Here is a 14300-nt window from a genome sequence, read left to right as displayed (position 1 = left end):
GGTTCCCTCTACTTCCCTGGTTCATTTGGGGGCCCTAATTGATTCGCTGCAGGATAAAGTTTTTCTCTCCCCAGAGCGTCAGGTTAGTTTGAGAGATTTGGTAGTTAAAGTCGAGGGATCTCGGAAGGTCTCCCCATATGTTCTTTCCCAACTCTTGGGGAAGATGATTTCTGCCATAGCCATTGTTCCTTGGGCGCAGCTCCACGCCCGGGAGCTCCAATGCTTTCTTTTACCTTTACAGAAGGCGGGCAGAGGCACATCATCCAGTCAGATCCTGCTTCCATCCGCAGTTCGCAGATCCCTTCGGTGGTGGCGGTCCCCGGCCCTTTCGGCGGGTTCCCTCTTCCTCGAGCCCCAGAGGGTGGTGGTGACAATGGATGCCAGCCTCCGCGGCTGGGGGGCGCATTGTCAGGGTCAGCTCGCCCAAGGCGTGTGGAATGAGGTGGATGTTCGTCGTCCGATCAACTGGCTAGAATTACAAGCCATCTTCCTGGCTCTCAAAGCATTCCGTCAACTACTATCCGTAGTTAAGACATGTCCTTGTCTTAACGGACAATGTAACGGCCAAGGCGCAGCTGAACAAACTGGGGGGCACCCGGTCGAAATCCCTATTGTCAGTGGCTTTGAAAATCGGCCTCTGGGCAGAACGTCACCTCGGATCCCTCCGGGCGGAACACATCTTGGGCGTTGACAACATTTAGGCGGACTGGCTGAGCCGACAACAGGTGGACAATGTGGAGTGGCGGCTCCATCCTCGAATCTTCAAGAGCCTGGTCCTTCAGTTTGAGGCTCCGGTCGTGGACCTCTTCGCGACTTGAGCAAACGCACAGTTGCCTCGCTTCTTCACCCGGTTCCCAGAACCTCAGGCAGAAGCTGTCGACGCCCTCCGAGTTCCTTGGCCACGAGGTCTTCTATACGCATTCCCACCAGCATCCCTACTCCCCAGAGTGATCCGCAAGCTCTTGGACGAACGGGCGGAGGTAATTCTACTGGCTCCACACTGGCCTCGCAGGGCATGGTTTGCGGACTTGGTTTCCCTTTCTGTCGCTCCCTCCTGGCACATCCCGATCATAGCAGACACTCTGACGTAGGGGGCATTGAGCCACCCAGACCTCACGTGGCTCAATCTGACCGCTTGGCGGTTGAGCGGCTCTCCTTGAGCACAGTTAACATTCCGAGTGATGTTATACAAACAATCCAGGCCTCCCGTCGCCCTTCAACTAACAGAATTTATTCTGCCACTTGGCGGTCTTTCTGTTCTTGGTGTGACAGGAATAGCGTGCCTGTCCTACAGCCTTCGATCGTGGACGTTCTGGTGTTCCTGCAACGAGGATTTGCTGACGGCCTGTCACCTAACACGCTACGATGCCAGGTTGCGGCCATCTCTTCGGTACTTACCTGCGGATCCCTCTCGTCATTAGCGCAACATCCTCTAATTCGGCGTTTCCTTTGCAGGGCCACTAACTTGTCCCCTCCTGTTCTACACCGCTATCCTACCTGGGACCTACCGTTGGTTTTGGAGTCCCTCATGGGGCCTCCCTACGAACCCCTGCGAACAGCGTCTCTGCGCTTGTTGTCGTGTAAAGTCGCCTTCTTGGTGGCTATCACTTTGGCTCGTCGCATCTCGGAAGTGGCTGCTCTATCCACCAGGGCGGATCTTTGCGTGTTCCACACTGATCGTGTCGTCCTCCGCCTGGATCCTACCTTCGTGCCGAAAATAAACTCCGTGTTTCATTGCTCTCAAGAGCTTATCCTCCCGAATTTCTGCCCACGACCCTCTCATCCTCGCGAATGTCGTTGGCACACCTTGGACGTCTGACGTGCTCTTCGCATCTACATTAAACACACAGCTTCATTCCGACGATCAGAGGCTTTTTTCGTCTCTTTCTTTCCCGTCTCTTTGGGTCTTAAGGTGCCGTCTTCTACCATCGGCTGCTGGATCCGACAGACTATTGCTTCGGCCTACGACTTCCGTTCTCTGCCACGACCTTCTCATGTGACTGCCCACTCCACGCGCAGCGCAGCTACGTCGGCGGCCTGGGCAACTCAGACTCCACTGCTAGAGATTTGTCGTGCGGCCACGTGGACTTCTCCGGCTCCCTTTATTCGCCACTATAAAATTGACTCCTTTGCCTCTGCGGAGGCAGCATTTGGTCGGCAGGTGTTGCAGAGGGTTGTTGGTAGGGAGGTTGTTCCGGACCAGCCTGGCCCCTCCCAGGTCTCTGGACAGTAAACTTGGGTATGTCCCACACTGGCTGCTGTCTCCACCCACAATGGAGAAGGGGCGTTGGTTGGTATCCTACCTGGTACGCTCCTTCTCGTTGGTTGGAGACAGCAGCCAGACCCCCCCTTTTTTTGCCAGTCTGGTCTCATGTTTCTGTCTCTAATTTTCTCATATCTTGACCACACGCCGAGTCTGTCCTTAGTTTTTGCCAAAAGCTGGTCTACCCGGCAACAAGGACGGGATTTGGTCTTTTGGATAGACTCAGTCCTTCGGGTTGATTGGATGAGGGTTGCCCACACTGGCTGCTGTCTCCAACTAACGAGAAGGAGCGTATCAGGTAGGACCAACGCCCCTTCTTGATATACTGCTCAAAACAGTCCACCACAGAGTTCCATCTAACATCTTGTGGGAGCGTTAGCTTGGTTCCACCCATCCTTTTCAGAGCTGCTGCAGCAAAATGATTGTTACAGAAGTATTTAGCAATTTCAACAACATTAGTCTTTATTTCTGGAACACTTAAGTCTTTGGCTAAGAGGTGCAGAAAATGAGCACTGCAACCATATGTTATTAGCTTTGTATTCCCTTCCTGCTCTTCTAAATTTCTTCTCATCTTGGATACATTTGCAGCATTGTCTGTGACCAAACTGCGTACTAGACATTTGAATTTTTGTTCACATGTTATTATAGCTTTTACTGCCACTTCTTGTAAGTATTCTGCTGTGTGTGCATTTCCTGACGTATCAATTGTTTGTGCAAGGAAGACTTTCCCTTCTTCTGTTGTTATACAAGCACATACAATAGGATCATTGTGGACATTACTCCACCCATCAATACTTAGGTTAACAATTCTACCCTCCAGAGCTGTTGCACATTGCTCCATTTCTCTGTCATATACTTTATCCAACAGTTTCCCTGCAACATCTACTCTGCTGGGTGGACTGTATCCTGGTCTCAGTGAATGAACCATATTAATGAAATGTGGGTTCTCAGTCAGACGGAAAGAAGAGTTCGTTGCATAAACAAACTGGGCAATTTTTTCATCAATTAACTCTTTTTCTAATCTGCTAGTTTTTATCACAAACTTATCTATGGTGGTTCCAGGAGGGAAGGGTTTTTTCTTTCTTTTAGGTGATAGTGATATGTGGCTGTGGGTGTCTGATGATGATGATGCTAATGAAGCACTCTCCTGGATGGATAACTCTGAAACTGTAGAACAGGAGGATGGTGATCTTGAAGGTGGATAGTTTCCAGAATCCATTAATTCCCCTAAACAAAAAAGTTAATGCTGTTATTTTATTGTTTATAAAATTTCTGCTTATTGTACACAGCACTGCCCCAAAAGGAATATTTGCTTTTCTTCATAACTGTACTAAATGACAGTAACATGCAGTAATAATATTTTGCTCAAACATGACAGTTCAAGGCAGTCTTTAGAAATATGATTCAATAAAAATGTTTACCAACCTGAAGATCCTGCCTGTTCAAATGTGTTTCTTTGGTCATCTTCATCACAGCACTTCTCATGATGTTGCCTCATTCGGGCCACCAGGCCTTGCATTTCTTTGTTGCAGTGTTTGCAGTTTGCACACATGCCTGCCTTACTGATAGGTAAAGGAACTTCATTAAAATATTGCCAAACTGGGTCTCTTTTACGGCCTGCTGCCATTATAGGTTTTTTCCTCCAAGGAAAGAATGTGATAAACCTCAGGTCATACACACAAAAAGATCCAAAGACTTGTCTGTCTGTGGCTGTGCAGTATTGTGCTCTGAAAGTTTCACTTTCATTTTGTACTATTGTCTGCTTGCCCCTTCCTGCTCACACTTAGTTTCACTTTCTTCTTGTGCCAAACAATCAGAAAAATATTGTTTCTATTCTATTCACTGAACTTCTTGAAACTTAGCACTGAAGGGGTTGATTCTGTATTCATAGGTTTGTAGAACAATAGGATTAAGGTCTTTTTCTCAACTCTGTTCATGTTATAACATTTTTGCTGTGAAGAAGAGGCATGTGATCTCTGCTGAGTCAAATTCAGTTTTGAGAACTGCAAAAGTAAACCAAGCATCTGTGATAATATCTTGTAGGCAGAGAAACTGCCCAATAATCTTACAAAAACCTCTGGAAGAGCATGACATTGTGAATGGATTAATGGAATTTATTTACCAAAAAAATTAAACATTATTCCACATAGTTAAAAAACTAATCTTTATTTCATGATGGAATAACTTTTGGATGGTAATATATTTTCCTCAAAAAGCATTTTATTAAAAAAAAATCTGATTTAAATCCAAAAAAATCTGATTTTTTTGATTTTTTTAAAAAAATCATTGATTTTTATCCACCCTGACATGTAGGGTTCAGGAGGCCAAAAATGGGCCTCTTTATGTCCTGCGAAGTGCTTCTGAGGGCCGGAGAGGGCGAAAACAGGACGTGCAGAGACCAAAAACTATTTTTTTCCCTTGCTTTTTTCCTCTAAATCTAGGCGCGTCTTATAGTCCGGTGCGTCTTATAGTCTGAAAAATACGGTATGTATCTTAAGTTTGTTGCTGTAAGACATTTCAGTTTAAGTTGTTCAATTTTTGTACTTTTTGCATAGATCAGAATATGGCTGCACATCCCTGCTGTCATGCAACACATTATACCCTTTAGGACCTATGTCATCAGGTACTTTTTGCACTTATTTCTGATTCCTGAAATTTATTTATATAAAATGCTAACCTATTTGTTTATTGAAATTTGGCCACCATATAATATTGTTTGAAGTTATCATATAGAAGGTACCCAGAGCATGTCTACTCTGTCAGATTCGCAAGATGGACCGACTCAGTGGAGATAGGCCCATGTAATTCAGTGCTGTGTCAGGAAGGGATTATTAGGTAACCAGCACCATAAAATATACTCAGAAGCATATTGGGAAGCCAGTGCAGGTTGCAAAACATTGGTAGTATATGGGCATATCTGTAACTATCCTCATTGTTGCATTCTGGATGCTTAGCTTTAGTATTTAAGAAATCAATAATTATACTGGACAACATTTTTTTGGCAAAGTTTTGCTTCCTGAAAAACATTTGGTGATTATCATAGATGCCTTCAAACTAAACACAAACAAAATTTTGGAATGAGGAGGTGAACCTCTTGACTGCTGTATCAGTTGAATTTGTAATCATTTGGCATTAAGCGATAGCTGTAGAAATCAACCATACCCATTGTAATCTATTATCCTCCACACATGTTGAACTACAATTGCAGGAAAAAATTTTGGCAGTATAATCATGAGATACTAGGTTGGAGAGGCTATTCCAGAATATGAAATTTAGACTTTATTTCTGATTGTTGTACCTAAAAGCCGTTGTGCAGTGGATAGAAGAAATCTGGATTCAAGTACCCATTAAACAGAAAATTAAATCCTGCTTGAACCTAAATAAAATCAAATTACTTCTACCAGTCTAGTTCTGAGAAAAAAATGGAATAGTAGTATACAGTGGGGCAAAAAAATATTTAGTCAGCCACCAATTGTGCAAGTTCTCCCACTTAAAAAGATGAGAGAGGCCTGTAATTGTCATCATAGGTAGACCTCAACTATGAGAGACAAAATGAGAAAACAAATCCAGACAATCACATTGTCTGATCTGGAAAGAATTTATTTGCAAATTATGGTGGAAAATAAGTATTTGGTCACCTACAAACAAGCAAGATTTCTGGCTCTCACAGACCTGTAACTTCTTCTTTAAGAGGCTCCTCTGTCCTCCACTCATTACCTGTATTAATGGCACCTGTTTGAACTTGTTATCAGTATAAAAGACACCTGTCCACAACCTCAAACAGTCACACTCCAAACTCCACTATGGTGAAGACAAAGACCTGTCGAAGGACACCAGAAACAAAATTGTAGATCTGCACCAGGCTGGGAAGACTGAATCTGCAATAGGCAAGCAGCTTGGTGTGAAGAAATCAACTGTGGGAGCAATAATTAGAAAATGGAAGACATACAAGACCACTGATAATCTCCCTCGATCTGGGGCTCCACGCAAGATCTCACCCCGTGGGGTCAAAATGATCACAAGAACGGTAAGCAAAAATCCCAGAACCACACTGGGGGACCTAGTGAATGACCTGCAGAGAGCTGGGACCAACGTAACAAAGGCTACCATCAGTAACACACTACGCCGCCAGGGACTCAGATCCTGCAGTGCCAGACGTGTCCCCCTGCTTAAGCCAGTACATGTCCGGGCCCGTCTGAAGTTTGCTAGAGAGCATTTGGATGATCCAGAAGAGGATTGGAAGAATGTCATATGGTCAGATATAACCAAAGTAGAACCGTTTGGTAGAAACACAACTCGTGTTTGGAGGAGAGAGAATGCTGAGTTGCATCTAAAGAACACCATACCTACTGTGAAGCATGGGGGTGGCAACATCATGCTTTGGGGCTGTTTCTCTGCAAAGGGACCAGGACGACTGATCCGTGTACAGGAAAGAATGAATGGGTCCATGTATCGTGAGATTTTGAGGGCAAACCTCTTTCCATCAGCAAGGGTATTGAAGATGAAACGTGGCTGGGTCTTTCAGCATGGCAATGATCCCAAACACACCGCCCAGGCAACGAAGGAGTGGCTTCGTAAGAAGCATTTCAAGGTCCTGGAATGGCCTAGCCAGTCTCCAGATCTCAACCCCATAGAAAACCTTTGGAGGGAGTTGAAAGTCCGTGTTGCCCAGCGACAGCCCCAAAACATCACTGCTCTAGAGGAGATCTGCATGGAGGAATGGGCCAACATACCAGTAACAGTGTGTGCCAACCTTGTGAAGACTTACAGAAAACGTTTGACCTCTGTCATTGCCAACAAAGGATATATAACAAAGTATTGAGATGAACTTTTGATATTGACCAAATACTTATTTTCCACCATAATTTGCAGATAAATTCTTTCCAAATCAGACAATGTGATTGTCTGGATTTGTTTTCTCATTTTGTCTCTCATAGTTGAGGTCTACCTATGAAGTCAATTACAGGCCTCTCTCATCTTTTTAAGTGGGAGAACTTGTACAATTGGTGGCTGACTAAATACTTTTTTGCCCCACTGTATATAGTAGATAATGTAGAAATGTAAGAAATTAAAAATTATATAAAATTGTCAAAAGTCACATGGATTTTCACATGTATTTGATAACATATTTCAAATGCTTTCAGACAAGACTTTTTGCAAATGAAATTACATTTAAACTTTTATTTAACTTAAAAGTGGACTGGTTTCTTATGACTTACAATTTGCAATTCTGTAAAGCTATATATTTTCAATAGAAAATATGATGACTGGCAAAATTAATTTGACTTGTTTTGTTAATATTAATTTGATCTTCCTTGTATTTCTGCTTAGGTATTTATGCAAACTGTCGGACCAGGAGTTAAGACAGAGTGCAGCTCGTAATATGGCAGATTTAATGTGGAGCACAGTTAAAGAGCCATTAGATACTGCCTTGTGTTTTGATAAAGAGAGTCTTGATCTTGCTTTTAAGTACTTTATGTCACCAACCTTAACCATGAGATTGGCTGGACTTAGTCAAATAACAGTAAGAAGCTTTTGAATATATGTAGAATTTAGATATACAAGTAAATAAGTATATGTAAAAGTGTTCTGAGGCAATACTGGTAGTCCTCAACTTATGATCACAATTGTACCCAAATTTTCTGTTGCTAAATAAGACATTTGTTAAGTTAGTTTTGCCCCATTTTACGACCTTTCTTACCATGGTTAAGTGAATCACTGCAGCTGTTAAATTAGTAACATGGTTATTAAGTGAATCTGACTTCCCCATTGACTTTGCTTCTCAGAAGGTCACAAAAGGGGATCACATGACCCCAGGAAATATTTATGACACTGCAACTGTCATAAATATGAGTCAGTTGTCAAACATCTGACTTTTGATCATGTGAGCATGGGGATGCCATCGTAACTTAGAACAGTCGCTAAATACACTATTGTAAGTTGAGGACTATCCGTATCATTTTTCTTTTCTTCAAAAGTTATGATTTTACTGCCTAAGTAGAATTTGGCCCCCAACACAGCAGAATAAGATGATAGGTTATTGAAATGAGAGAATGGGATGTACAATTTAGGACTGGATATGGGCATATGACCTTCCAGTAAATTTGTCAAGGAATGGCTGAAAAAAATGAAAAAGAAATGAAGTGTTCTAGAATGGCCAAATCAAAGTCTAGATTTAAATCCCAGTGAGATGCTGTGAGGTGATTTAAGGTAATCTGGACATGAAAGAAATCCATCAAGGATAACAATAACACAGCTGGAAGGGACCTAGGAAGTCGTCTAGTTCAACCCCCTTCCCAAGCAGGACACCCTATATCCGTGATGGCGAAGGCACGCAGTGCCCTCTCTGTGGGCACACATGCCGTCGCCCCAGCTCAGCCAGCTGGTCATCGGGTTTCCAGCGCTCTAGTGTGCACACATGCACGCCGTCTGGTTTGGGCACTCTGTGCCTAAAAAGTTCGCCATCACTGCCCTATATCATTCCAGACAAATGGCTGTCCAATCCCTTCTTAAAAACCTCTAGTAAGGGAGCACCTCCATGAAGGAGTGGGAAAAAGTTTCTTCCGGACAATACCACAGGCTTGTAGGCAGTTACAAGAAATGCCTACCTGAGGGGGTTTCTGCCAAAGAGGGCAATAGCAGATATTAGAGGAAATGATGTACTTACTTATTACACAGAAAACTACCCTTGCTTAGAACTATTTGGATATACATATCATGCTATACTTTGGCTCACTATGTGATATCTGTGAAAAAATTAAATTACGCACAATGTAATGGAACCAAAACGATCAAGGGGCATTTTTATCACACAAACCCACAAAAATGGCAGTAAGGGTTATTTGTAAATAAGATGAAATATCTTCACAAATACAGCAAATTTAAATTAAGGCAGATATTCGATGAAATACTTAAATTTTGCAAAATTTATGAGAAAATCATAATGAAATAATTGCTGTTTCTTCAGTGTGCTAACTTTATATTTTTAAGGAGAGGGAGAGTAAATCTGTTTTAAATAAAATTGGTAGCAAAATGCATGTGATTTTGTTACTGAATTCAGATATTGTCATAATCCATGCAGGTTTAATTAAGTTTTTTAAAAACAATTTGCAAAATAGTTTAATATCATGATTCCAAATTTCAGTGGCTCTGTTCGCACACAAGAAGCTACAGCCAAATAATCCATTCTTTTACGTATTCACAGGCATTTTTGTTTGTAAAATAAATGGATATTTTAATATTGTATACAATACAAATGGTTTGTAATGATCAAAATAAGAAATTGCAATTATTGATGAAGTTTACTATGAAAGCATCAGTGTAGTAATTAGTATATCAGTATGTTCAGTTCTTCATATATTTTAATCATAATAGGAAAACAACCTTTTGCAAAAAATGAATAAATTTGAGGTAAGAACCTATTTTGATTAACTTGCTGTTCTTTATTGGCTAAAATGTATTTCTTTAGTATTTTTATTATAGAAATTGAGTTACTGATTTGATTAGTTAACTTTTGAATGATGCTTCATTTAAATCAATTGTATCCTTTTGCATTTATAAATTTAAAGTGTTTTTTCCTGCTTGTAGAATCAACTTCATACTTTCAATGATGTGTGTAATAATGAATCCTTGGTTTCAGATACAGAAACGTAAGTATCTTTTATCTTTGGAATACTTTCATTTAACCTAGCCCCAACTACATTGCAGTCAACAGTAAAATTTCATTAGAATTTGGAGTGAACTGTGATTTTGAAGTCATTCAATGCCAAATACAAAAATGATGGTTATTTTAAATTTTATATGTACATCGTATTTTAACACACATTAACTAAAAATCTCAAATCCTCTCTGGAAGGTTGAGTTGCCCCTCCAATCTTTCAAATACAAATCCTTTCTTTCCCATAAAAGTTTATTGATTTTCACCAACTGTAAATGGATATTCCATACACCGGTAGGAGAGGGCTTATGTAGTGCTAAAACTAAAGAAATTGCATGTCCCTAACCTAGTAGATAACAATTAATGGAAATTCTGCAATTACCTTCTTATGATTTTCCTCTCTTATATAGATCCATTGCTAAAGAACTTGCAGATTGGCTAATCAACAACAACGTAGTGGAACATATTTTTGGACCAAATTTGCATATTGAGGTATGTTTATTATAAAACAGGATTGTCTCTCTTTATCATGAAGTTTAAGTTTTAATGTTTTAATGTTGATTTAATGTTTTCCAGATCATTAAACAGTGCCAAGTGATTCTTAATTTTCTTGCTGCTGAAGGCCGGCTTAGTACTCAGCATATAGACTGCATATGGGCTGCAGCACAGGTATACCCTTACTTAAGAATTATGCCAAAAAGTGGTCTCAGGCAAAATACTATTGTGCTAAGAAAATAAAAATAATGGAAAGGCTTGGGTTTAGATGGAATGGAAAATTGATTGGCAGGTATACAGTAAATCCCTTCTTTTGAACCTGAAAGGTTTGTAGAGCTGCAAAAGCTTTATATGTTTGCAGCTTATTCCCATAGCACTAAATTATGGTTTTAATTATATCTAAATTAGATGTGTTTCTTAAATATATGTGTACATGCTTATATGTATTAGTGTAGATGCTGTTTATTGTTTTGGGATTTTTATCATGAACAGCTACTTAGAATTAAAACATATAGAGGTCAAGTGATACCAAATCTAGTGCTCAGGCAGTAGGTCTCTCAACTCTGATGTGTTAAGTGTGTTTTTCTTCAGCATGCATGGCAAGTTAATTTAATTTCTCTGATTGTTTCAAGCCACCAAGAGTTGCTTGGAATTGGGCAGCCTCTATATTTAAATAAGTAAACTTCAAAAGGAAATGAATTTTTGGATAAAGCATGAAAAAGCAGCAGTTGGATATTAACTACTTATTCTTCAACATATATGCTCCTAGAAACTTTGAAGCATTTTTCATATTAAAGCAGTTTAATATAGGTAGTCCCCAACTTAAAACCATTCATTTAGCGACCTTTTGACATTACAGTGGTACTGAAAAGAGTGACTTAACCATTTTTCACACTTACAATCTCTGCAGCATCCCATGTTCACAGGATCAAAATTCGAATGCTTGGCAATTGGCATGTATTTCTGATAGTTGCAGTGTTTTGGGGTCATGTAATTACCTTGTGCAACCTTCTGACAAGCAAAGTCAATGGGGAAACCAGATTCACTTAACAATTATATTACTAACTTAACAACTTCAGTATTCATTTAGTAACTCTGGCAAGAAATGGGGCAAAACTGATTTAACAAATGTCTCACTTAGGAACAGAAATTTTGGGTCAATTGTAGTTGTAAGTCAAAGACTACCTGTATAGCATACTGGGGTTTATTTATTATTTAATACAAATTTTTACCATCATTGGTATTAGATGTTATGGCATTCAATGAATTGGTACTGCAAAGACTAGTATCCAAAAAATGGAAAGCAATCTCCCAAGTGCATAAAAATGTTTCATCCGTGTTTCCCTTTTCTATCGTAAGATAAAGGTAAAGTCTCTTTTTATTTGAGTTTGACTCCATGTGACTATTTTAATGTCTACTTTTTCAGCAGACATTAAACAAATCCTACTTGTATGTAGATCAGTAGTAGAAGGATTTTGAAGTTTGTATTTGTGAAGACTGCTATATGAAGTTCTAGTTACTGCTAAACTTAGTACGGGCAGACTTCAATTTATGACCAAAATTGTTAAATGAGTTGCACCCCATTTTATAACACAGTTGTTTGCCACAGTTGTTAAGTGAATCATGCATTTGTTAAGCAAATCTGGCTTCCTCCATTGACTTTGCTTGTCAGAAACCAACTGAGAAGGTTACAAATGGTGATCACATGACCCTGGGACACTGCCATAAATACATGCTGGTTGCCAAGTGCCTGAATTTTGATCACATGATCATGGGGATGCTGTAACAGTCATAAATGTGAAAAACAGTCACAAGTCACTTTTTTAAAGTGCCATTGTAACTTCAAAGGGCCACTAAATGAGTGGTTATAGGTATATATTGCAAATTGTGCAAATGATTATTTTTCACCAACTTAAGATTCCTAAAGATTCCAACCATTTTAAAAACAAGCAAAAACATAATATACCAAAGCCTTTGCATGGTGATGAATTAATATTGGGATAAAAATCATGGTTTTGTTTTTATTTGATAATAAATATCATTTTCTTTCAGTACTAATCAGTGAACACTTGGCCAGCACTGTAGTTACTTTTCTGAATTAGATATTTCAGGTCTAAATTAATTTAGGTTTAGATTTACTTTCTCCGTTTGTTTAAAAAAAGCTTCACATCTCTAATTGCCCTTTATGATTTGATATTATTTTGTATATTTCTATTTTCATTATCACAATTTTGTAAAATATTTTAGAAGAGAGAGCATGGCATTAATGAAAACTAAAACTAAAAGAGACAGAGTGTTGAAAATGAAAAATGTGTTTTGAGCCTGATACTTATGAATTCTGAAGGTTCAGTCAAACCCTGTCTCTTCTTCATCAGAAACAAAGATACTTACTTTTTAGATTGTGTCACTGTCTCTGCTGCATGGCCTCTGCACCTGTTCCTTACTGCAGCATCCATTATCCCACCACCCTGCTTGCTCCATTGTGCCACCTTTCTCTTCCTTCCCGCAACTGCTGCTCAATTGTGATATATAACACAGATCTGCCCACTTCTTATCTTCCCTTTGCTGCCCTTCAGACGTTGTCACCAAGGAAACTCTTGTAACTTGGTTTTTTTATGGTTCCCTCAAATACTTCTGCTCAGAACAATTGCATTTTAGTCAGTATCTGGAACAAAATAGCCTTATTTACTTCTGCAAAACAGCCTTATTATTTCTTTCTACATCTGGGTAAAAAAAAAAATGTTTCAGTTTGGGCACAAACCACCTCAAATTTCTGCTTCATGTAAAGGAATCATTTGTGCATGAATTATTTTGCTGATCCTTAGAATATACAAACTGTAAGTTGTTTATAAAAACTGTAAGGAGGAGGAAAAGCCATTTCTCTTAATAAGTTGTCTTTCCCTTTCTTTTTAAAGTTGAAGCATTGTAGCCGCTATATACATGACTTGTTTCCTTCATTGATCAAGAACCTGGATCCTGTGCCACTCAGACATCTTCTTAATTTAGTTTCCATCCTTCATCCAAGTGCACATACCGAACAGGTAGAAATAAATGAATTTAAAGCAGTATTTTCTCTGGCTGAAATTTTTTCCGTATATGTTTTTTTAAAAAAAATTAAACAAAATTACATATGAAAGTAGTTGGGAAAATTATGGCATTGCTGATAGAATAAATTGGATGCCCTTGCTCTGAAGAGAGGGAGAGGAAATATATTTATGTGCATAGGTTTACTTAGATTAGAGGCCAATATTTATATCTCTTATCATTTTTAGCTCTAATAGAAAAAAAATAAATTAGGAAGATTCCATTTGAGCCTGAGGTAATTTGCATTTGCATTGCAGTTGTGAATTTATGAATAACAGCATACACATTTACAATTTTATGAATAACAGAATACACATTTTTTGACATTGTAATTTATTATTCCTTTACAGACTTTATATTTGGCATCCATGCTCATTAAAGCATTGTGGAATAATGCTCTAGCAGCTAAGGCCCAACTATCAAAGCAGAGTTCTTTTGCATCTTTACTTAGTACAAACTTACCCATGGGAAATAAAAAAGGTGAGTGCACATTTGTTTCCTGGGCATCATAAATGATTAAGTAATAGATTTAAAGTTTTATTGGTGAGTTTATTATAGAGACTAATATATTTTCTAAACAAAAATCAATTTCTTTTAGTTAACCATAAGTTTCTTGTTTCATTTTTATTCAAAAGTAGAAATAAGAGTTTCAGGTAGAAAAGCCCAGCATATCTAGAAAATAAAAACACACTCTAGAAAATTTGGTTAGATACTGATACTCCTTGATTTATGACCCCAATTGGGACCAGAACTCCTGTTGTTAAATGATGCAGTTGTTAAGTGAGTCATGCCTGATTTTAT

General features: G+C 39.2%; 1 protein-coding gene across 2 annotated transcripts in view; it reads left to right on the top strand.

Moving 5' to 3' along the window:
* Positions 1-14300, top strand: part of USP34 (ubiquitin specific peptidase 34) — a 153680-nt gene that overhangs the window by 40185 nt on the left and 99195 nt on the right. For both annotated transcript variants that reach the window (XM_060692619.2, XM_034427298.3), the window contains exons 6-12: positions 4819-4886; positions 7595-7787; positions 9851-9912; positions 10331-10412; positions 10497-10589; positions 13331-13456; positions 13850-13979. In XM_060692619.2, coding sequence (XP_060548602.1) covers positions 4819-4886; positions 7595-7787; positions 9851-9912; positions 10331-10412; positions 10497-10589; positions 13331-13456; positions 13850-13979 — 754 coding nt within the window. The remainder of the gene's footprint in view (positions 1-4818; positions 4887-7594; positions 7788-9850; positions 9913-10330; positions 10413-10496; positions 10590-13330; positions 13457-13849; positions 13980-14300) is intronic.

Source organism: Pantherophis guttatus, chromosome 1 (genome assembly GCF_059756535.1).
Source record: "Pantherophis guttatus breed Tessera chromosome 1, ASM5975653v1, whole genome shotgun sequence".
In the NCBI taxonomy this organism is placed as follows: Eukaryota; Metazoa; Chordata; class Lepidosauria; order Squamata; family Colubridae; genus Pantherophis; species Pantherophis guttatus.
Note: the sequence above shows the minus strand (reverse complement) of the source record. Positions and strands in the feature narration are given on the sequence as shown.